Source organism: Pleurodeles waltl, chromosome 7 (assembly GCF_031143425.1).
Source record: "Pleurodeles waltl isolate 20211129_DDA chromosome 7, aPleWal1.hap1.20221129, whole genome shotgun sequence".
Classification (NCBI taxonomy): domain Eukaryota; kingdom Metazoa; phylum Chordata; class Amphibia; order Caudata; family Salamandridae; genus Pleurodeles; species Pleurodeles waltl.
The window spans coordinates 416684928-416710592 of NC_090446.1; the positions used below are offsets into that span (position 1 = coordinate 416684928).

Sequence of the window (25665 nt, forward strand, 5' to 3'; positions counted from 1 at the left end):
ACTGATTCTGCTTTGCTGACCCTACCGAGGATAGGTATAATGTGAAAAAATTGTGATTATTATGCATATTTGCTTTTTCTTTCTGGGTACCAACTGCGCTGTTTTGTCTATGACTCTTTCTTAGTTAGATGTTTTCCAAATTTGTGTTACTAAACTGTTTTGCATGAAGCCCAACATGCTGATGCTAATCTGATGTTAGTTGAGGATTCTGACTATTGGCGACGAGACTGATGTCTGATGGATTTATCTTTTTAACTACATGTATTACATCTCATTAACGCAGCTGACTCGGCTATTGATTTGCACTATAACTTTAGAATGTGTTGTAGTTCAAGCTTGATTAGATTGCATTTCTTCCGCCACTTTGGACAACCAGTGTTGTTTTTGTATGTTTAATTTGATTTTGAGATTAATCTACATGACTTCAGCATTGTTAATATAGGGAAATAAACTTACTAAACCTTTTACTAAAGGTGTGGTTATTCATGGCTGAAAGGTCATGGTGCGTTACATTTACTGACTCCATTGATTATTGATTTTATTAATTACTAAATGATTATTGATTATTGTGTATTGATTATTGCTTGTGTACTGGAGCTATCGTAAGAACTTCTTAATTTCAAGTCAAAAGGTTCATCGACCTATTTGCGTCCCCTTGTATTCACACTTATTAAGGTCTGACGCGCTAACAGCAGCTAGACTAAGAGGTGAGTAGTGAGACAGTCTCTACGTAGTAACCACCCATAATTGATCTTACTCCAGTCACTACACATGGTGTAGGAGGGTTGTACCTTCCTAACCAACGCAAATGCCCACTAAGACTTCAATGGATGTTTGAGTGGGATAGCAGAGCTTCTGAATAAGAAGCTCCTCTTCTATATACTACGCAAATGGGAGGACCCCGGCGGTCACTAACCCAGAGTGACACTAACATGGGGAAGGCAAAAACTGTGGACTGTTTATCCTATCTCACTCCCCTCTGTTTCAGAGTACGATGTGCTTGAGATAAGCCAGGTGATATTGGAAACAGCTGAATCATTACAAATCAGAGCAGATGATTTTAATGATGTAATGGACAGAGACAGGGATAGATCGAGGCAACCACATGGAAGCAGCAGACCTCTGGAGGAGAATGCACATAGAAGCGATGCTATTTTTTAATACATCTTGGAGCTCATAACGTACTGCAGACTGGATTACATATTCATCCCCAAGATGGAATGTCTTTGGGTTAGTTGATGTGGGACTCAAGCCAAGAGGTATACCTAACCATTCCCCACTGATCTGTACATTTCAAACGGTAGGGAAAAGTCAGCAGGTGGCAGCTTAGTGTCTGGGTTTTCCAGGACACAAAGGTGAACGAGATATTGCATGAGTCCACCAAGTTATACTTTGAAGAAAACACAGGTTCAGTATAGAAAGCTGTGACACTCTGGATATGCTACACAGCAGTATTGCGGGGCGGTTGATTGCACAGACCATTTTATGGATCAAATCTGTTTTTGGAATTTTAACATGCAAAACTATACAAAGCTCTGTAGTAATTCTCCAACCATTTCATTAGCGACATGCCCCAAAAATCCTGTTTCGTGCATTTAGAGTTATTCAGCAGTATCATCACTCACGCTGGGGTTAGAGCTTCTGCCCTGGCCTACTGCGGCTCCTACTGGCCTCAGGGCAGGCAGGGCACAACAGTCTGGAGTCACAGAGCAACCACACAAAAAGTAACATAAAAAATAACTGTGCTTCCTCGCATGCATGCTTCGCCCCTCTATTACCCCACCCCTTCACAGCTCCATTCACAGTATTGTCCCTGCCCCTCCCATGGCCCCATAGATCAAGTCCTTCTTCTAAACCTCCCGGGTCAGCCCCAGGACTCTTAGATATGCTGGGTACATCAGTTCAGTAAACTCTGTAGATAAAATCTGGAAGAATGGCCTCCACAGCTTACAAATGTCACCCACTCTCCGTTGGAAGCCAGAGTAAGCTTCTCCATTGCCAGAATGAACCACAGCTTCTGAAGCCAAGACCCATACGTCGGCAACCTGTCCGAGCCCCATAGGGCAAGAATCGTCTGCAGGGCAGCATTGAGAGCCAAAGCCATCTGTCGCCCCCTCAACGAACGAAGGGGGAAAGTGAGAGGATTGGGTAAGACCAGCAGTACATACGATGGGAATCTAGGAATCTCTGTCTGAAACACCTTATCGATGTCATCTAAGACACCCGTCCAATATCTCTGTAGCTTGGGGCAGTGCCAAAGGAGATGTAACAGTGTGCCCGTGTTACCGCACCCCCTCCAACAAAGGCCGGACTTAGCGGGTCCCATGCATTTATCCTTGCTGGAGTATAGTACCAATAGGAAGCTACCTTATATGCCATCTCTGTCCCTGCATCACTATAGGCCGTATGATGCGTTCTATAGTATATATTGTCCCACTCCTCCTCTGTGATCTCCCTCCCCAGCTCCTTCTCCCACCTCTGCTGTCCCTTAGATTTCGGCGGGTGCTCCCCACCCTGCAGGAATCGATAAAGCTCCGATATCACCCGCTTATCATCCTTCTTTGTAAATATCAACCTCTCAAACGGGGTAAGCGGCCTATCTGTCAAAGCCCTATTCGCCGGCATGAGGGCCAAATGCCGCACTTGATAATACAACAATCTATCCGCTTCAGTCAATCGATACGTCTCCTGCATCTGATCAAAAGGAATCACCCCGTTCTCATCAAAAAGGATCCCCACCCTCTTGCAGCCCCCATCATACCAATGGCGAAAACTCTTTACCTGTAGGCTGGGAGCAAAGTCATGGTTCTCACCAATCGGTGACATAGAGGACGGAAACGTTGTCAACCCCTGCTGTCGTGCCACTGCATCCCATACACGAAACGTCTCTCTCGTGATCGGGGAGGAGTAGAGCCCACGCGCCCTGTGCCAGAGCCAGGGCTCTTTCCAGATATGCGACCCCGCCACCGCCTGATCCATAAAACACTAATGTTTCTCAGAGAGCGGCCTACTCCACTCCAAAAGAAAGCACAGCTGGGCAGCCTGGAAATACCGCAGAAGACAGGGAACAGCCAATTCCCCCTCCTCACTGGGGCGATAAAGAGCATTCCTCTGGAGCCGCGCCGGTCGTCCATCCCAAATTAATTTCAGAACCGCGGACTGGAGGGTCGCTATCGTTCGAGACGGAGGAGTCAGAGGAAGCACCTGAAAGACATAGAGTATGCGCGGCAGCACCGTCATTTTCACCGCCGCAACCCTGCCCAACCAAGAGAGTTTATGCTTCCCCAAGGTCCTGCAAAACCTCCCTAGTTAGCGTGGAATAATTCAATCTCGCCGGCACAGACCATTTTAAGGAATAAATGACACTAAAAACAATGATAACCTTAGAAAAGTATTTATACCTCAGTCAGCTGCTTCACTTCCACCAGACATCTTTGCTCATCATCACTCTCACTCATACTCACACCCCACATTCACAGAAGCAGAATGGGAGGTTGGTCACTCTCCTAACAAGCTGCCAAATACTCAAAAGACCTCCCCCAATGCATCAGGTCCTTCATCTCACTTCTTGAATTCTGCAAGAAGTTGAAGACCTTGGTATTAAATTAATCTTGTTGTGGACCATTAGGACTGCCTGTATTCATACCCAGCCTCACCACGTGTCTACACTCACCTACCCAGCGCCTGGGTACCTTCACAGGTGACAGGCAGTGCTTTACAAATCCACCTTACATACTTTACAAAACAGCTTGAAGAGATGCACAACCTGTGTCGTGGCCCACTCATAATGAGGCAAATGAAGTGCAAGAGAGAATAATGTAAGAACATGTTAAATAAAGCTTGACACACAACATAGGATTTATAAATCGGACTTTAAAGCCTGGAGGTTGGGTTAGCCTGGCTAAGTAGAAAGGAAGAGGCCTCAGATGAGTAGAACCAGTCAAACATATTCGAGGATGTGTGGATCGAGAGAACAAAGATACACTTTTGCAGATGTTTAGGCCGACTTGTTCAGTGAAGAGGAGAACATAACAGAGACTGACCTGGGAGCACCTGATCCATCACATGGACAGAAAAAAAATGACAAGCGATCCAGCTGTAGAATTGAACAGTCTCTTAGAGCAGAGTGAGTTAGAGCAAGCTATCAAACATATAGGGTCGAGGAAAACTCAGGCCCACACGGCATACCTGGTTGAATTATGCAAGAGATTTGCCTTGTTTCTTACTGAAAACCTATTTGACATGTTTAAGGAAGCTAAAGTGGTAGGAATGCTCTTATAAGGGCTATGAAAAGCAATAATTGTGGTCATACATGTGCACAAGGAGAGTAGAGCAGGAAACGAATGTTACTCCTACTGACCTATTTCCGTTCTAAATACTGAGAGCAAAATACTAGCCAATATATTGGCAAATAGACTAGGAAGTGTTATCTATATATTGACACACGTAGATCAAATAGGATTTATCCTGAGTTGATCCTATAGAATGAATATTAGAAGAGAACAGAACTTGCTGAACGGCTAAAAATCATTTGATACCTTGAAATTGAGATGCCTCATCCGACTAATGCAAAAGTTCAGCCTAGGCTTGAAATTCCAGTGATGAACGGAGCTCCCATATATCCACCCAGTTGACGATGACGGCTGAATGGCTGACCATCCGGCAAGATAACTTTAAAAAGGGCACGAGACAAGGATGTACTCTGTCCTTTTCGCCCTGCCAGTGGGGCCCTTTGCCCGTTTGGTACCAGATTGTGGGGAGATTCATGACTTCAGGCTGCGATAGGAGATGGAGGATATAATATCTCTTGTGAATTAACACCAAATGAATATACCAATTCTGAAGGCTTTTTTTGAGTTTCAAATGATATCTGGATACAAATTTATTTGTCAGAAATCCACATTACTTAGGACCCAAAAATCAGCAACAATGAGATACTCACATCTACATTAAGGGAAATGGAAGATAGATTCAGATACCTTGGTCTTTGGCTAACCACAGAATACTTTCAGGAAAGAATCTGAAGCTTACCCTTAGATAGACTCAGGGAGGAAACATAAAGCTGGCTTGTATTACCGCTGCTGCAGAGAGTGACACTCTTCAAAATAATCTTGCTGAGACACCTAGGCTATGTAACACAAAATACCCTATTCTGTCTCGTAACCTGTTCTTTAAGTTACTGGAGGGTGAACTGAGGCGATTTCTATGAGAGAAAGGTAACCCACAAATAACATTGTCAGCACTTTACAAAACAATATTTATCAGCTGAGTTGCACTTCCCAATGTTCAATACTACTACTGGATCTCTCAGTTGGCAGTGGTCCACAACTGTGCATTTCAGGGTCTGGAAGACTCATCCTTTAGACTTAATAGACAAATGGAGATAAAAACATGCTTACATTACTTGTACAGTGGCATAGGTATAGGACACCTTTCACACCCCACGAGAAGAGCGATAAGAGTCTGGAAGATAAGCACAGCAGCTGTAGGGTAGGATAAAATTAAGACGCAGAAGGCCCACTATGGAGGGGGAGACTGTTTTGCTTTCCTAATGACTGAGCTGAAACACTCATACACTGACAGCAATCTCTAGAATTCGCATCTTAGTGTAAAGAAGACATGTATTACTTCACTTCGCAAGGTTTGTAAAAGGAGATTAGCATGCTGAAAGCACAAGTTTAAAAATGGTTACAGCAATGAAATGAAAGCTTGAACAAATGATCCTCCACTGCAATATAAAACCGCAAATATATGTACCTATATTATAATGCAAAGCAAATAATGAATTAAATAATATGCATCACCATGAGGCAAGGGCACAACTGCTTCATCTCCCTCCTATTCAGCATTAGATAGCCAGATCCCAGAATCGATCGAGGAGAAAGAGAGATCAGTTATCCTCACGGAATGATGGCATACCCCAGCATCCTGGGCATGCCTGAAATTTAAAAACACTCTCAGTCCCCCATCCATCTGGTCTCAGCCTCTTATATTTTGAACAAACAAGAGGGGAAAATTCTAGAACCTCACTCTCACTGCAGAAGTTTATTTATTCAAACAGCGCTGATTACTTTAGGCCAGCTTTGCAAAGAACACGTCCGGACTTGGCCACAATCCCAAGGTTCCCCTGCAAAACAAGACCGTTCCCTGCCCCCTTATCAGCCTAAGCCTGTGATGAGAAAGAACACAAAAAATAAAAACATGAGCAAGGTGGCAACTTGGAAAACTACTTGCAGCTTTTACCATGGCGGTGGCTAATGCTAAAATAAAGTCAGTAGGCAAACTGGTGGTCACTAATGTGACGGGGTGCTGCTAGGCTAAGTGCAACTGGAGTCAGTGGTCAAAACTCACAAATCATTACAGAGGCATCACACATCTGAAAGGGCTCAGTCTCTGGGACACAATAGGTATCTTGTAACTAGCTGAAAGTTGGTATGGAATGGAGAAAAAGCTTTACACAGCTTCAAGAAGAAAAAATATTCTTCCCCTTGCAGCAATATAAATACAACTGATGCACACCCTTCAGACACTAGGGGAGAACTGGAAAGACAACTGTTAGGCAAAGAATTGGCTTCAGAGGCCATTCGCTCATCTACACAATTCTGAATAACTTTCCTGACAAAAATCACTAGCAGCCCAAATGTTTTAGGGGTGAATAACAGAGAGACTTGGGAGAAAGAGAGAAAATGACTACTGGGGAGATGTGTTCCAGCATCCAAAATTTCTTGCCATTAGGGCAAACTTCAAACTGATTCAATTGAAAAGATTATATAGGCATTATTTACATGGGAGACTTTTCTACAAGATCGGCCTGTTCTCTTTGGTCTCATCTCAAATGTCACTCAGAAGAAGGCACCCTCATGTACTGGCTGTGAGAGGTAACTGTCAAGCAGTACTGGCAATGAGCAGAATAAAGTACTAGAAGTGACACTCCAGCTAGCGCCTAAAAATATCATATTGAGTATTCAAGTTACAAGACAATTTTTCACAGCCTGGACTCGAAAGAGAGAAATTTTAAGTAACTGGTGGGTTCGAACAATGTTGACTGTTGATCAGTGGCATAGCAGTATATGTATAGAAACAGAAAAGGTGATCTATGAGGGGAGGAGATGCCCTCTAAAATTCCAATAAAAACATATGCAGATTGAAAATGACAAATAACATATGGGTCATCATGGTGAGTTCTTGCTCTGCAAAATAGACAATATGATCACAAATCTAGTCCCTCAGATCTATGGCATTGTATGGTTTATAAAACGCAGATTGTTGTTTGTGCTGGTAAAGCCTCTACATGCTGTTAGGCTGAATAACTAGCTTGTTAAATGAATTAACTATCACAAAAAATACGCGATCGCTATTACAATAACAGTACCAGCCAAATTGGTCATTATTCTTGGAGTGCTGCATAGCAGTGGCAGGCTGGAGTACCTAAACGGGATGTTATATCATGTAGGCTAAATTGGTGCAAAATGTCATGGCTCTGGACATTGCAAGTAAAATCCTCAGTGTAGCCCAGGGAAGGCAGGTGAATTCATGGAAAGTGGGCACTCAGTCATACAGTGATAGTAATTCTTGATAGAAATCTGCTCATGTTCACTTTAGTGGTCCTGATGTTGATTGTCCCATTTTGTTTTATCCATAGTTGAATGAAGATCACCAGAAGGCCCTTCTCAGGCGTGATTTTGAACTGGAAAGCCTGAATCTGCAGAGGCGGCTGGAGCAGACGTTCTGGAGTCAGGAGAAAAACTTCTTGCTTCAAGAGTCACAACAATTCAAGCAGACCTTCCTTCTGCTCTTCATGAAGCTCAAGTGGTTTCTGAAGGGCTGGCGCTCAGGGAAGATCCTTCCCAATGAGGGAGACGACTTTCTAGAGGTATGGTAACAGGGTCTTTATGTGGTACACTTGTTATCTCTGAGGAAGGGATATTCTCCATTGAGGGAGCTTCTCTAATATTTATGAAGGCTGCACTAAAGAGCTCTGTTTCTGAGTAGGATACAAAGTACTTCATAAGAGAGCAAAAAAGCTTTTTCTTAAAAGGTGTTTCAGGATCTTACTAGGATCTTTGTTTTTATGTATAAACATATATGTATACCTACAGGCAAATGTTCGGTTGATTTTTTTTTTTTTTTCTCAAAGATAATCGATTACTTTTAAACAATGTAGAAGCATTAGTGGGTGTGGTTTATGAAAGTTGTTTTAAAAAAATAATTTTATTAAGTTATCAACATTGCACATAAAATCAGACATGATTATACAAAAAAGTAATTGTCAGTGGCTTGTGAAGTCGTTACAGCAGTAATTATTTTGCTTCAATTATGTTTGTGTTTGTCATTTCTTTAACTTGCCCTTATAAATCATATCTCCTTTAACCTGATTTGACCTTGTACTAGGGTGTCTGTATTCTTTTTCCTAGTCACATTTTGTACCACACTCTTAACATGTACGTAGTTCTAGTTTTTCATGGCAGTCTAATGTCTGGTGGGTTGCTCAGTTGTGCCTACATTTCTGCCCATTGTGCCAAATCCTCTGTTAATTTGTTATCTTTCCTGGTGATTTTCAAATGTTGCTCATCTAGGACCCACACCATTGGGTATTTTTCCATTAATCCTATTTGGGTGCTACTGGTCTGACGAAGTGAATGGCTATCGGTCTCCTGGCTGGAATTATACCTAGTGCTGCAATTCCATTTTTCATCCTATTACTTTTTTATGTGGGAGAATTTCTAACAGACCTTGTTCAATCCTTTTGCCTGGTATTGCTCCTGTTGCCTTATTGAGCTCTCCTCTTATTCCATCACAGAATATCAATATTGCTGTGGAGATCTATAATATATATATATATATATATATATATATATATATATATGTTCGATGGCATGTGTAGCTGCAGATACACATGCTTTGCACATCCCGCCATCTAGTGTTGGGCTCGGAGTGTTACAAGTTGTTTTTCTTCGAAGAAGTCTTTTCGAGTCACGAGATCGAGAGACTCCTCCCCTTTCGGCTCCATTGCGCATGGGCGTCGACTCCATCTTAGATTGTTTTCTTTCCGCCATCGGGTTCGGACGTGTTCCTTTTCAGTTTGCGTTTCGGTTCGGAAAGTTAGTGAAAATCTCGAAAAATTCGACGGTATTGTTTGCGTTCGGTATCGGGTTAGTTACAACAGATCAACACCGAATTTTGAAGAGCTCCGGTGAACCCTTCGGGGTTTTCGATTCCCCGGCGGGGCCTGGCCTGCTGGAAGATAATACAGATAGGAATGTATTTTTTTCCATCCTGTTGCCTGCCACTACCACATAACAGCCCTGTGGTTCTCGCCATATGCTTTACACTACAAAGAGAACAGTATTTGTAAAGAAAATTGCTTGGCCTATTGAAACTTCTGTAAAACCCAGGAGAGCTGCTATGTTATACCTACCCATGCCTAGAATGTGTAAAGTGGCCCCTTTCTAGTGCAAGAGGACCACATATGTGCCCTGTCTCTATCGTTTGCATCAACAAACCTCTCTTGATATTTCCCTCAAACCTGTAACATTCTAAAAGATATGTTTAAGTGTTTCATTTTCAAGTTTTTCATGGTTATCGAATTATTTATTATGCATGTTCCCTCCATCCTTTACCGAGTTCATATCATCTTGTTGCACTATGCCAACTTGTAATCCTGTTAAAAAGGAATTAAAAACAAACCCATCCCTCCCAACTGCCTGCTACCCAGCCACCTGCGTGTCTCAAGTTCTGAAGTACGCAAAACCTTAACTCACGGGTGCCTGTCACCCCATCTAATTCAAAATAATTAATAACTAAGGGAGTAACCTATCCCTACCTAAGCTTCTTTTCTGTGGGTATCCAAAGGTGTAATCTATTATTCAGCCTTAATTCAACATGTAGTAACAACAATTAACCATTAAACAGCCCACCAAGAGGTGCATACCATCGAAATGCAAGAGCATATATCAAAGTATTATGTAACTGCCATGCTCTACTGAAAGGTCTCATCATGGCCCTGGGCTAGCATGATTCATGTTAAGCATTAGCAAGTCCTAGGAAGTTTTCAGTTACAGATGTATGATTATGCACTGATATGGCAATGCCAGATTTGGTACATGCTCCATTTGTGTTGATCAGATCAAAGGGACACCTGTGACTCCATGTATTCAGCATTAGCTAGTTAATCCTCCCACACCTCTCTTTCTCTGGAATGAGACCCTGCATGGTTCTTCCTCTTAGTGGTTAGCTTTCAAGCCAAGTGTTTGCCGAATGATGAGAAGTGCATGGATATATCCCACTGAAAGACAGCCTGGCAGGAAATAGCAACATACATTGGATGCCCTTCTTTTTCAGTTCTCTCATAAAAGCATCAAATGAGCTTCTTTGATTCTGTACAGCATATTTAAAGTCTGAGAGAATGAGAATGTTAGCATTATAGGGTTTAGGAGGTCCAACAACTAATTCTACTGGTGGTCCCTCTGCTCATTCTGGCATACCCATAAAAAAATAATTATTTCTTCAGGAATGGCCTTCTGCATCCTCAACCCTCATAGCAAGAACTCATGCAGTGATGTTGGTTAGGGTTCACTATGTAATACTCTCCCATTACCCCAAAGATGGTCCTTGGATTCACAATAAGAAATCCTTAGCTTTGTCCTGTTACTATGGCAAAAAGCAGTCAGGCTTTAGTAGAAGAACGTGTTAAGCATTTCAAAGTTCCAACATGGACTCTAAGTAATTGACACAACTCAAAGGAAATCCGACATCTATTTATTAAAATAAAGCAGATTTTTGTATTATTTTAGACAGGAAAACAAAGAAAATTAGATACGTATAACCGGAGTTTTTGATTTTCAGGTGAAAAATAATTCAGTACAGTTCAAGCTGTCAAAACGTTTACAATTGCGGTCAATGGGAAAAATCTGTAGTGACACTCGGCCACTTGCGGGGTGAGTTCAGAGCAACCCAGGACCAAGCTTTAAGAGTCAGACAAATTTTACCTGGCTGAAGGGGCCTGGGTGCAGATGTGTCCCGGCTGTCCTTGGTGCTGAATGTGACTGATCGATTTTCGGGGAAGCATCAGGCAGAACAACTCTACCTAGCTTGCCATCTCAGAAGCAAAGGTGTGCTTGGCCATCCTTGGTGCAGAACGGGAGCTGCAGTTGCTGGCTTCACCACTGATACAGTTCAAGTGAGAAAGCAGATGCAATAACTTGACAACTGAGCCACTGGTGATGTTGGATGCAGGTGTTGCACTGTGCCCTCAGGTTTCAGTCTCAAATAACCAGACTGGCCATCAACAAGCCTTGGCAATGGTAAGATGGACAAGAAGCCATCTCCCCTTCCAGAGGTCCTGGGGAAAATGGTAACCGGCTGTAAGTTGGTGGAAAGCTGGACTGTACTCCTCACAAGGTACTGGACCACCTCCTGTTTGACGATCCCTCGGTAGGCCCGATGGCCAGCACTACTTCAGCTCTGGTAGGTACTTTTTACCTGCCATGTTCAGGGGACTAGTGCCACTAGTCCAAGGAAGTCTGGTCTTGTCTTTAACTTACAAAGGGTTCCCTCTTGCTGGGGGAATTGAACTGTGGTTTACGACGAGCCGCAGTCAAGCAGTTCCAGAAAGGTTGACACAGGTTCAAGGTATCACTCCTTTGGTTTGTGCAAGATTCTGTTGTTGTCAAAGTGGGTCTCCTTCCATCCTTTCTTTGGAAGTTGTTCCAGAGCTAAGGTTCTGGTGCTAGGGATGCCCCTTAAATACTAGATTTGGGGGAATTGGCTGTGGGTGCAAGCAGCCAATGGGCTACTAGCCCCAGCGGCTACTCCGCCCCTGAGATGACTACATCCTGTGGATTTTGGCACCTTTTCTACCCAGAGATCTGTTTTTCCACTTTTCTTTTTATAATAAATCTTTTTATTTGTTTTTCAACAGGTGCATACCACATCTGAACAGGATATATATAGTAGTAGTAATATCTCTTCGAACCCCCTCGTTTATCAGAAACCAATACAACTAAACTGCCCTCTACAGACACAATAACATACAGCCTTTAAGCTGTTTCCCATCCACAGAGGTCCCTGCCTCTTTGTCTCTTATTAAGCCACTGGTCCCATCTTTTTACCCAGGCTGCGTGTCTTCAGCTATTGGGCTCCTGGAAATCCATCGAACAGTATGTCTTTCAGGCCCCCCAGATCTTCCCAAATTTCCTAGGGCAGCCTCTATTCACATATGTAGCCTGCTCTGCCATCATAAATCTATCTATTCCTCTTCACCACAGTTCCACCTCTGGGCCAACCTCTGAACCCCATAATCGGGTGATATCCCTTTTAGCCACCACCAGCCCAAGGTTACAGAAAAGGAGACGAGCCCGGGGCAGGTCCACATCATTGGGGATCCCCAGAAGAATGAATTTGGGGTCTAGCAGGATCTGTTCCATCAGTACTCCTTGTAACCCCCCCACAATCTTTGTCCAGTAGTCCTGTATTACTGGGCACCCCCAGATCGTATGTATGAAGTCTCCTATTCTCGTTCTGCATCTAAGACATTCTGGGTATTGCGCCTTACCCAGGATCTTAAACTGTATCAGACGTAGCCTTGACCGGATGGCCAATTCTTGTGGGAACATCAGCGCAGCCTCCCAATCCAGATCCTCCATTTCCCTTATTTCAAGTTCCCATCTTCTGCGTAATTTAATTAGGGTGTCCGTCATATTATTATTAATAGTCTTATACACCATGGAAACCGCTTTGGTGGTTAGACTCTGTCAACAGCCTGCCTTCTAACGAGGAGTAGTCCAGTATAGTCTCCCCCGATAGACCTTCCTCCCTCCAAGCGTGTCTTAGTTGGATATACTGAAACTGTTGCTTTGCATCAAGCTCATAGGCTGCCCTAAGTGAGTTGTAAGACATAATGTCTCCTCTTTCTATCACATCCCCAATCTTGGAAAAGCCTACCTGTTCCCAAGCCTCGAAGCCCGCCAGCCTATTGATTTCTAGCAGCCAGTTTCCCTCACACAGGGGAGTCATCTTAGTGGGCTTGCATAGCCATCCCAATACTTAAGTGGTTTTGATCCATGCTTGAATTGCTGCTTGGGTGGCTGGCAACAAGCTCCTCAATCTCTTTCCTCCACTCAAGTATTGGAGGCACGTTTGCCCTTCTCGTTGTAGTCTTTCCAGCTTATACATGGGGTGGTCTTTTGGGATGTACAGCCATTCATCAGTGTTTATCAGGTGGGCCTCCCAGTAGAATGCTTCTACGTCCGGCAGAGATAATCCCCCATTTCACAGATTTCTTTGCAGAGTTCTGATCTCTGGATGCGCTCGTACCTGGCACGCTAGTGATTCAATCGTGAGGGCAAATAACAAGGGGGACAGGTTATCCCTGTTTAGTTCCCCTCGCAATTGGGAATTCTGAGGAAAGAACTCCATTAACTCGCACCCTCGCCACTGGACTGCAGTAGAGCATCCTCACCCACTCTCTATATCTAGGGCAAATACCAATTCGCTCCAAAGTGCCTTCCAGGAAGGGCCACTGTACCGCATCGAATGCCTTTTTGGCATCAAGGACCAGGAATATATGGGGGTCCCGGTGCTTTTTTATAGTGTGTATCCAATTATGGGTATGCCTTAGATTATATCTCGTGGAGCGTCCTGGCATAAAGCCAGATTGGTCTCTATGAACCAGAGGAGTGATTACTCCCATCAAGCACGTCGCTAAGACCGTGCCTAGGATTTTCACCTCTACATTGAGGAGTGAAATTGGTCTGTCAGATGCGCAGGAAGTCTTAGGACTCCACTCCTTATGAATTACCACTATTTCTGCCCGTCGTAGATCTGGGGGAGGGCCCCTTGGGCTTTCGTCTCTTGAAACATATCCAGCAAATGAGGGGCCAAAATGTCATTGTATCTCTTATAGAGCTCTGCTGTGAACCCATTGGGACCTAAGACCTTCCCCGACCAGAGCTTCATAGTAGCTGCTTTAATCTCTTCCAGAGTAATCTCTCCTTTCAGCAACTCCCGAGCCTCTGCATATAAGATCAGGACCCCAAGGCCTTGGAGGTAGCCCCTAATTTGTTGTTAGTCTTGTAGCGGCTGTGCCTCATATAAATTCTGGTAGTATTCACCGAAGGCCCCTGCTATGTTTCTACTAGATGTCACCCTTTTCCCCATCTGGATCACTATCTTGTCTGTCCATCTGGATTCCATTTCCTTTTTCCCAAGCCAAGCTAGGAGTTTCCCTGCTTTGTTCCCCGTATCGTATAACCGATATTGGGCGTTACGAAGCCAGGCCCGTGCATCCTTTTCTGCTTTGGCCCTATACTCTGCTCTCTTGAGTTCTAGCCGGCGAAGGGCCTAGGCGGACTGTTCTCATTCTCCTGCCTCCTCCATATCCTCGAGCCAGCGCTCATACGCATGCAAGGTTTCTCATTCTATCTTCCTCTTCTGTGCCACCAGGTTTTGGGTGCTATCTCGTATTACTGTCTTGTTGGCTTCCCACTGCACTACCGGAGACTCCACCGATCCCACATTCTCTTGAAAGTAGAGTTCGGTATCCACCCACAGCCCATGTGACTCCTCCTCATCCTGTAAATCCCAAGCCCCTAGTTGCCATCAACGCTGTCCCTTGCTACCCCTCCCGAACCTCACCAGTAGGAGCGAGTGGTTGGACAAGCCAGTGGCAAGTAATCTGCTTGTGAAAATGATCCCACCACCCCCACCGGTGCAAAAATATGATCCATCCTCGAAAAGACCTTATGGGCTCCAGAGAAATAAGAATACTTGCGTTCACCTGGATGAGCCCTCCGCTACAAGTCTGAGAGTCCCAGGGCTGTGACAAAGCGGTTTAGCAGAGTGCTCTCAGTCCCTCCCGATCTATCCACCTCAATGTCTATCACATCATTAAGTCACCCCCTACCACATGTAGCTCAGACTCTGCCCCAGGAGTATCTCTACCAGTTTCTCTAGCACCAGGGGCTGGAGCCTGGGTGATGCCTAGACACTCAGGAGTAACATCTCTTGCCCCCCCAGGACCGTCTGCTCCCATACATATCTCCCTGCCGGGTCTACCTACTGCCTTGTAGTCAGGAAGGGAGGGGACCTACGGACTAGAATTGCCTCTCCTCTTGAACCCGAAGTGAAGCCCGCATGCACCAGTGTGACATAGGTCCCCCTGCTCCAAAATTTACACTTTGTACCTTCGAGGTGCTTCTCCTGGAGGAGCATTATATCCGGTTGCAACCTCTTTATATACCGATACGCCAGCCCCCTCTTGACCTTCTCTCCCAATCTGTTTACATTCCATGATAAGACCGACAAAGCCCTGGGGGCTATCCCGGGGTGCTAGAAATCATTCATAGTAGCCATGTTGATTCGTCTGCTGAATAGTGGGACTATTCGAATATTGGAGCGATCCGTTCCTCTGTAACCCCTATGAAAGCCCTCGGGACGCCCAGAGCCTGACACCTCTTCAGTAAAGACCTGCAGCATCTCTGCGACTGTAGCTTTTGAACCTTACCCATCAACCCCTCAGAAACCAACTCTGGCAAAAGAGTTAACTCTTGCTCCCCCTTCCCCACCTCCCAAAAACCCCTTTGAGCCCAAAACCTTAAACAGCGTCTAGTCAGGATTTGAGAGGTCTGCAGCCCCCCACCCTATCCCTTCAGATCACAACTTTCAAGCTTCAACAACTCAAAATGTCTGAAATTGGATATCTCAGCAAGATCAGCGCTCACTCTTCTCCACTTACCGTGTGAGAGCACGAAAAGAAAAAATCCCTATCCATCCTCCCTTGGCCTCGCGTTTAATTACTGCCTCATCAGTCTCGGCACCACCAGGGGCCTCCGGAGCCTTCTCCGCTGTCTCCAGGTTGCTGATAGCCACTGCCAAGGGGAGGGAAGACACAGCCTCCGACTCCATGGCCATCCCTGTCTCCATCATTTGTGAAATTGTCGGATTGTCTCTTCTGTCTCTCTTCCTAGTGGACCAGCCGTGATTCCCCTCAGATTCTGACAAATCCACTCCAGTCCTTGCCCCCCTCGACTGCCTCCATGATTTGCCTCCATCTCATCTCTGTCTTCTTCGACTTTGTCTCTTAGGGTGCTGCCATTCGTTCAGTCCGATGTTTTCCTTTTCTTTGGACCTGCAGTTGGTCCGCTGACCCCCTTTACCAGAGAGCCTGGTGCATTCCTGCAACCACTCCCACGCCTCCTCCAGAAAGAAAAAGGTTTTTCCCTGAATTATAACCTTCAGTTTGGCTGGGCATCTGGAGGCTGCGGAGCTTGGCTTTCACTAAGTCAAACATGTGCCGCTGCCTCTGAACCTCTCTCGTGTAGTCAGAGAAGACCAGAATCTTAGAGTTACCATGGCACACTTCTCCCCTCTCATGAATCTCCTTCAGGATCATGTCTCTATCTTTAAAGTTCAAGAATCGTGTGATTATTGGCCGGGGGGCACCCGGAAGGGGGTCTGCCCCCCAGACACCTATGTGAGCGTGTTACAAAGCAAGCCGAGAGCTTCGCAGCCAAGACCCAGTAGGCGATCAGACTCCTCAGCCCCCTCCGGACAGCCTACAAATAGCAAGTTGTTTCTGTGGGCCCAGTTCTCAGCATCCTCCAGCCGCCACCTAATGTCCTTATCGCAGACCTTGACTTCTGCTACTTCTTTACAGAGGTTGCGAACAGTATCCGCAAGGTCAGATATCTGAGCTGCGGATGTGACTCGCTCAGCCACATTCCGGAGGTCGTGGTGAAGGAGGGAGACCTCAGATCTTACTCCCCCACCTGCGCCTCCAGGGCCTCATGAGAGGACAGAATGGCAGCCAGAAGGTCCGCATTATTCGACACCGCTGGAAACTCCAGGGGCGGCTGGGGTGGTTGGGGGGGGGGCATCACCTTCATGTAGTGGTCCATACGTCTCTGGCGAGAGGCCTGGGCTCCTTATCTCTTGCCATTCCTTTGCTCCCTGCGTATAACCTCCTTACTGTGTGCTACGCAGCATCTTTCTCTTGGTCAGCACCCCCTGGCTGGTTTAATCTTGCGCGCCCCACTGCTAGCCAAGAAGACCAGGACCAGAGGTCAAAGCAAGGCACAGAGGGAAGAGGAAAGCGCCCACCTTCCTCCGGGAGGGCGTATGTCTCAGTCCTGGATCTCCATGTTGTAGACCCCCAGGCGTCCCAAGCCAGTCACTTGGAGGAGGCCCAAGTCAGCTTGGCCCCCTCCAGCCAGGTCATCTCGTCGCAACACCACCAGGAAGCACAAAGTCAGGAGGGTCAGTTTACTGCTAAATAGCGTAGGACAGCTTTCTAGCACGTCGCTGTTCCTGTCGCACCCTGGCTTGATTTTGCTGGCGAACCCAGGGTACCAAATATCGCCTCCTGCTCTCCTACTGCTTCCTCAGCACGCCTCTCTGAAGCTTTTCTCAGAAGTGGGGGTGGGGGAGGGCACACTCTATCACCCCTCCGGGTCTCGTCCCCACTTAGCGGCCTAGGCCTCCAAGGGAAAACGTTGGGTCATTGACGGGCCCAGACGAGCCATTTTGCAGCCTCGGCCGCACAGCCCATGCTCGGTCAGCGGCTCTGGAGGCTCACTCAGCAGTCCCAGGGCCTGAGCTGCAAGGCAGCAGGATCTCCTGCGCAGATTCGGGGAGGCTGGGTTGGAGCTCCTGTCTTCGACGTCCGTCCTGGGTGCCATCTTGCTGGAAGTCCCCCTGTTTTCCGACTTTTAAAGATGGCAGATGTGTTCCTCAGCGCTACAGGCAAGGCTGCCCACTCTAGAGATGTGGCTAGTCTTCTGGGGGTGTATGCCTCCTGAATAGCTCATTTTCTTGTCTGCCCGGGTGCAAATGTGCCTGGGGCAGGGGAATTGCTTTGCTCTCCACTAGGGGATAGTCTGCTTACATTTCAGAGGTGGTGTGCCCTTTGAAACTCACCGCCTTGATGTGCCATTTCGCTAGCCTTCCTGGGGGAGAAGGCGGTGTGACATCCTTCCCGTCCAGGCCTTTGTTCTGTTTCCTAGGAGTGTTCATAACTCTCCCCAGGGGATCAGAATCCTGCCTTGGTGGCAGCAGCTGCGAGTTGGCAGGCGGAGCACAGGGAAAGCTGGGGCAACAGTTGGGCAACCTCTAAGGTCCCGACATGGGTGCATGCCATATGACCCTCGATCCAAAATTTGTGTCAGGAGTGAGAAGGAACATTGTTGAACACCAAACATAACCTATTTCGGCAGTACTATAATGGAGCTGACACCCTCAGGTTTGCCCGGGTGGCAGCCCATGTTTTCCTTTGGATTGCCTATCACTTATAATAGCTTTTAACGGTAAAAGTCACCATATGGACATATAAGCTTGCACTTTTGCAGCATGAATCTTTTCTGGTTTCACATTTTGTGCATTATTCTACTATCTAGTTGTTGGGTCCGGAATTCCCCATTTTTTGAGTCCTTCTTTTTCTTATTGATTTTTTTTTTTATTGTTGCTGGACGATGACTAATCCTCCCCCCCCCCCCCCCAAGTTTACTTGGGTCACTCAGGGTGCACAAACAGTGCGACAGCCCCTGGTGTCCTCTTTAACATCCATGCCCTGGATACCACTGGTATCATATACTAGGTACTTATAAGAGGGGTGGGTTACAGTCCTTGCAAGCTGTGGATTCCAGTTCACATATATCAATTTAGGGAGAGAGCACTGGCACTGGGGCCTGGTTAGCAGGCTCCAATGCACTTTCAGAGTCATAACCAACAGCATCTAAAGCAAAAGGTGTGGGGGGACCATCCAAAAAGGGCACTTTCCTACAGGTTTCAAGATGCTTGATTTTCTCTTTCAGAATTTTAATCTCATTGTGAGTAACTGTAAGTTATCACACTTGAGAACACTGGTTGACATCAATTGCCATTGTATCTATCTTCTGCTTGATCACTGTTCTTGAATCTCATACCATGGCGTTTTCAGGATGGGATCCCTTGACTCTTTTGATATCTCTGTGGCCCTATTACTAGTATAAGTCTGCTTAGCTGAATCTTTCTTCATCTTTAGGATAATTATTGGTAGGGCTCCCGGTTTTATGGTATTTTTTTAACATTTCCATCTATATTTATCTATATGTTTTTTGGGCCATCTTATTGGTATTTATTTATATTTATTTTGTGTTTTGAGAATAAATGGAGTTGTAAAATAGTACATTTCCTCATTTGTTTCACTGATGAACATGCACTCATACACTAGGTGAATAGTAGCACATGGTGTGGTATCATCTCTGCTACTCCCAAGCTTTCTCAGCGTATATTGTCTCACTCTACTGCAATTCAGCAAAAACTGTTTTGTTTTGAGGGAGGGTTGGGCAAGATTAATGAGTGTTCCAAGATTAAGTGGCACAGCCTCGGCTTACCTCTGTACTGCCTGTGATGCAGACTGGCATGTAGGGCAGACACTTCTTTGTGTCTTGGGTACGTTTCTGTACAGTTCTGCAGCTCATGTTTTTCATTTCTGCTTCCTGAGTTAACCTCTAGGTGTTTTTGGCCAGCCAATAATCCCACAGGAATATACTTCTCATGCAGTCAGCCCCCACAGTCTTTTTCACAAGACCCAGCTGTGTCCTTGGCAGCCTTGCGGGAAATAGACATGTTGCTCCCGCAGCTGCTTGTGTGTTCCTCAATTGATCCAGTGTAAGGGCCCCTCTGGCCTGTCCTTTACAAAAAGGAGGAAGCCATTGTGGCTCTGATGGACTTGCTCCTTGATCTTTGCTCCCCTCAGCCATAGTCCTTAATGGAGTGCACCAACCGCAGGATTGTAAAATTGGTGTTGACTCCCAACCAGCGACTTGCACCTCTCTGCTGAAATTCAGGCGTGGCAGTGGCTGGCAAGCCCCACACCCTGTGCTCTGCAGTCTACACACCTACCACTCCACAATCTCCAGCGTCTAAGCTCACAGTCCATGGTAAAAAACAACACATGATGACGGGTGAAGGGGAAATCTCCTTTATCCGCAATATGAATCCTAGAACTTATGGTGCCAAAGCAGAGCTTGACACTTTACATCACCCACAAAACCTGGGTAATTGCATTTAATTGAATGATGTTGAGTTATACTCAGTGCTTAATTGGTGCTTGTTGTTTCCGGTGCTCAGCACCGGCACTTATTTATGAGGGCCGGCGCTTATTCTTCTGCCTCAAGCATTTACTGCGAGCAAAAGACACATGTGGGAAAGAGGGATGAAGAGAAAAACAAAAAAGCGTCACAAAGGGAGAAAGTAGATGGCTGCAAGAGTGAGCTGAAGGGGCAGGGAGGGGCTTTAAATAGAATGAAGAGGCCCGAGATGGCTTCAGGATTACGCTGCCTCGGTATTCTGTGCTGGCACAGTTAATTGCAGCGGCAGCGTGTTTCAGAGGAGAGCTCTGGGCACCGGCACATTTTTATTTACAAATTAAGCACTGGTTATACTCATTCTTTCCCCCCAAAGTTGGAAATGCTTCTTAACAGTGCATGGTGTACATAACACTAAGTTAAAATGTGTTGTGCAAATTTCACACATTCCCAGGCAGGAGCCAGTCCCCTACTGCTTTTTAACAATAAAGATCCACATGTTTGTTAAAAGCAATGTTTGGCAGTCCTCCAGATAGCCTTTAACTGAACACAAAACACAGGAGGCATAGGCTAGTCTAACCATGTCAAATAAACTTCTAATTAATACTTCTAATCACAGATTCTTCAACTTAGATGATTCACTTTGTTCCAGACTGCATCTGGAGCATTTTGTAGCAGTGCTCCTGTGACCCAGTAGGTGGCATTCTGCAGCTCCACATAGCCTTGGAAGTGACAGAGCTGAGATGCATAAAAGCTCCACCCCTTTTTGCTGACATCAATTAATTTCTTTGTATGCTGTCCGACACCAATCTGGCATTCCGTTTTAAATTTTGTTGACCTTCGTATAACTCTAAAACTTGTCCACAGTGTGCTAGTGAATGACATCCTCACCGAAAACAGCAGGAATCAATTTGTGCCTCAACTGGTGATTGCTCTAAAGCCTTTCCACAGTGTGCTAGTGAATGACACCCTCACCGAAAACAGCAGGAATCAATTTGTGCCTCAACTGCAGATTGCTGATGTTTATCATGGTTCCAGACACAACTTTAGGTTGTGTGATAAATGTGCCCTATACCCCCTAAGGTGATGAGGTACTGGGAAGTGAAGTTGTATGTTGGCGAACACAAGTCATTGCATAAGTCCAAGCAAAGTAGGATTCAACCCCATCCAGCCACTCTGACTCCATAGAGAAGGCTAGAAGGCTTCAGGGTGGCACGATGCAAGTCATTCTCTATCAATTTTAGCAGCCACAGAACAGGTTCCTCAGTTGGTCCCAATGTGCTCTGAGTTTCCTGGGCCGTCACTGACCCCATAGCAGATGGAGGCCTTCAAAGAGGCCATGCTGCAAATCCTCAACGTACTTCCGCCTCCCGCTGGAATGTTTTCAGGCCCCATGGAACTGCAGAGGAACCTCCAGTCAGGTTACTGCTCGAGGGTACTTTCCTGGCCCCATGTCTCCCCTTGGGACCCATTACTGGGCCCTTACCAACTCCAGTACAGACTTCAAATCTTGCTCTGAGGCTCTCCACCCTTACACTGCTACTGATGCCACAGGCACCAGTGGATAATCCAGTGCTGATGCCTGTGTTAGACTCTGAAATGACGTTAGCTCATGCTTGACCAATAGCACACTTTGAAATTACAAATGTGCAACCAGGTATCTGACAGAGAGTTCTAGCCCAGATTCTTTACCTTTGAATACCCCCAAGCGTCAGCCTGGATCTGGAAGATTTTTGAGCAGCACCACTACGATCTGGTAGGTGATGTTGTTTGGTGACGTTGTTTGGCTCCATGTACGCGCCATCCACGCTGGAAGTGAGGTGGGCTGTACCTATATAGATGCCACCTCGGCTCGCTGACAACATTTTTTTCCTCTCAACACTAGATAGTGCTGATCTGGAGTGAGTTACCCCTCAATCATTTTTTGATGGGCCTTTCCTTTGTTTTTTGTCAACTTTTTTGAGATTTCATCTCCTGTAGTGGGGCTGTCACCCAAGAAACTGGTTGGTTTCAAACCATGTGGGTCCTGTCATAGGCAGTTGTCGATGACAGATCTCCACTTGGAGTAATTGTGGTGCCTGGGGCAAGGCCATGACTTCAGGGCATGTGAGTACTGCTTCACCATGCAGCCAAAGGCACTGAGGGGAACGATCCGTCAAGCTCTTTGCTGCCTGACATTGGTCGACTGCAACACTTGAGGTCCAATTCGTATGCAAGGTTTTGGGAAACTGTTGTCCAATTGTGTGATCCTATGCAAATATTTTATCTTACAAAGCCACCTTTTTCTTCATTATCACATATAAGAGCACCTTAAAATATGCGAATTCAGCATTTCAGTGGTACAAAAAACATTTTTGATTTAATGGACTAAACATTTGCTCCAAGAATTTAGCACAGAATAGGGTACACTTGACCCCTGACTCACCTCTTAGTTCACCAACAGCATTGTCATCAGGATGGGGGCAGGAGTATTTATCAGTTCATGTTTAAAAACTCACTTTTAATAAACATATTACTAAAGTATGATGTGGTAGTGCACTGTCATTTACAGACAGTACACTTTCCATTGAAGTGGCCGCAATCTTGCCCACTAACTTGCAGTTTTACTGATATAACTATATGCAGCATAAACAATGTTTGGAAATTTGGTTTCAGCAAACATATTTATTATTTGTGCATCACCAAGTGAAGTGGTCTTATTTGTTTTCATCCTATAAAAAACGTTTTTCCCCACACAGAATTACATAAATGTGCCTCCATAACTACTGAAACATATTTTGAAATGTTCACTTATTAGCTATTTCAATGTTGTTAAAAAAAACACCCTGACATTTTACAAACTTTCATTCCACATGTGTTGTGCAGCACAATTTTCACACAGTTCACCTTACAAAATCAGTGAGAGAAATAAAAAGAAATGTTGCAAGAGAAACTGACTTGTGATCACTGTCCCTGAATGCGGAACAAATGTGACATGATAAAAACAAGATTTAAAGGCATCTTTTTTTGATCGCTCACTTTGTGAGTGAACAGAGCACCTGTTCTTTATCAGCTTGCCAGAACGGGCGAGTAGGCTCTAAAAATAGCTTGTCCTGATGAAATCTAACTCGTCATAGCAAGTGGGCGAGTATATTTCTCAAGGCCTGTGTTAATGCCACATATTATCTGATAGTCTGGTATGAACATCACAGGACCCAGTAACATGACTAGAAAGTGCTCTTCACAGGTGTATAAAGTTTTAACTAAACAACATGTTGCTATAGAAGTGCACCAATAGAGAAGATAGCATTAGGAGACAAAAAAAGAAAGAGAAAACCATAATATATAACTTTTGTGCTGTTTTAAAAAAAAAAAAACATTCCAAAGGCAGAGGGGAGGATATTTATGATGACAGTCTTCTATAATACCCCGCCCGCTCCATTTACATTGTCTATGATGTTTGGCATGATGCTGAATTAGGATGGACATTGGTAAGGTGGAACCAGGGCTTCCTGCCATCCACCCTGGGGTTCACCAGCACAGACTCCCCAGCAAAACCTAAGATGAAAGCAGTGCCATTATTGGTCTGAGTGACAGTGACTGCCACTCAGACACAGCCCTGTGGTCTGTGCAGTTTCTCCAGTCCGGCTGTTAAACAGAGCTGGGCTGGAGAAACCTAAGTGCACATGTGTGTTTGGCCGGCCAAATACACATGCACACTTAGGTGCACTCTCCCCTCCTCCTGTGGCCCAGACCCGCTCTTCCCTGCTAGCTGTGCCAGAAGCAGAAAAATAAAACAATAGTAAACTATGGTTTTATTGTTCTGCTTTTAGCTCAGCCAGTGGGGCAGCGCTCCTTCGCCATAGTGAAGGAGCCGCCCCTGGTCTCTTGACGAAGTAATCAGGGACTCCAAGGAGGAGAGCATTACAATAATCAAGTCGGCTAAGTATAACACTCTGTGCAATTAAAGATTTAGCATGTACAGGTAACACTGGGAGCAGTTTTCTGAGGCCACAAAGCAATACAAAACAGACACCAGGCACTTTATTAACATGCTTCTTAAGGGAAAGATGTACATCAAAAGTAACTCCAGGGTTACAAACAACCTCAGAAGAACACATCTCCACCTCTCTAGATACTGGCCAAAAATCTGGGGGTAGGGGCAACAAAACCTTATGTTCGATGGCATCTGTCGCTGTAGATACGCATGTTTTGCAATAGCTCGCCATCTGGTGTTGGGCCGGAGTGTTACAAGTTGTTTTTCTTCGAAGAAGTCTTTCGAGTCACGGGACCGAGTGACTCCTCCTTTTGTCTCCATTGCGCATGGGCGTCGACTCCATCTTCGATTGTTTTTTTTCCGCCATCGGGTTCGGACGTGTTCCTGTCGCTCCGAGTTTCGGAACGGAAAGATAGCTAATTTCGGAAGATTTTCGTCGGTATTGTTGCGTTCGGGATCGGCGTAGTTAGAGTCAACACCGCATCAAAGATCGAAGAGCTCCGGTGCCCTTCGGGGTAGTTTTTCGATCCCCCGTCGGGGCCTGGTCGGCCCGACCGCGTGCTGAAGAACGCCGATGGAACGGACCCCGTTCCGTTTCTGCCCCAAATGCCACAAAAAATACCCCTATAGAGACCAACACTTGGTCTGTAACCTGTGCCTGTCACCTGAGCACAGCGAAGACACCTGTGAGGCCTGTCGTGCGTTCCGGTCCCGAAAAACTCTCCGAGACCGTCGAGCCAGAAGACTTCAGATGGCGTCCGCGCCGACAGCCCACCGGGAGTTCGAGGAACAAGAAGAGGAGGGATCCTTTTCGATCCAAGAATCAGACTCCGAAGGATTCGACGATACACAAACCGTGAGTAAGACGTCGAAAACCACACAGAGGAAGATTTACAAGGCCCAGGGGACGCCACTGCCATCAGGCCATGGCTCCACCCATAAATTCGGTGACCGACCGTCGGCACCGAAAAAGGCCCAAACAGTGCCAAGATCGTCCGACTCCGGTCGAGACACCGGCACGCAGCCTTCTCGGGACCGAGAAAGTGCTGGAGACAAGCCTCGACACCGAGATGCCGGTGTGGACACGGCTCGACGCCGAGACAGCGGCACCGAAGAAGATCGACGCCGAGAGGTTTCGGCCCCGAAAAAGAAAAAAGTCACCTCGGAGCCGAAAAAACACGCAGACAGGGTTTCGGTCCCGAAAAAAACTGCAAGCGACCCAGCTTCAGGCTCTTATACAGAAGAGCACTCGCTAACCTCCCAAATGCAAAAGCATAGGTTTGAGGAAGAGCTACAATCAACTGATGTGGACCATACGCAAAAGCGTATTTTCATACAGCAGGGGACAGGAAAAATAAGCACCCTTCCCCCCATTAGAAGAAAGAGAAGGTTGGAGTTCCAAACTGAACAGACACCACAACCAAAAGTGGTGAAAAGAGTTACCCCACCACCCTCTCCTCCGCCCGTGATTAACGTCTCACCAGCACAAAGTCAATCACACTCCCCAGCTCACACCACCATAAGCCAGGGTGACCAAGATCAAGACGCATGGGACCTATACGACGCCCCAGTGTCAGATAACAGTCCGGAGGCATACCCTACGAAGCCATCTCCACCAGAGGACAG

General features: G+C 45.8%; 1 protein-coding gene across 10 annotated transcripts in view; it reads left to right on the top strand.

Moving 5' to 3' along the window:
• Positions 1–25665, top strand: part of MTCL2 (microtubule crosslinking factor 2) — a 763577-nt gene that overhangs the window by 152310 nt on the left and 585602 nt on the right. For all 10 annotated transcript variants that reach the window (XM_069243910.1, XM_069243909.1, XM_069243906.1 and 7 more), the window contains exon 7: positions 7643–7873. In XM_069243910.1, the coding sequence (XP_069100011.1) occupies positions 7643–7873 (231 nt within the window). The remainder of the gene's footprint in view (positions 1–7642; positions 7874–25665) is intronic.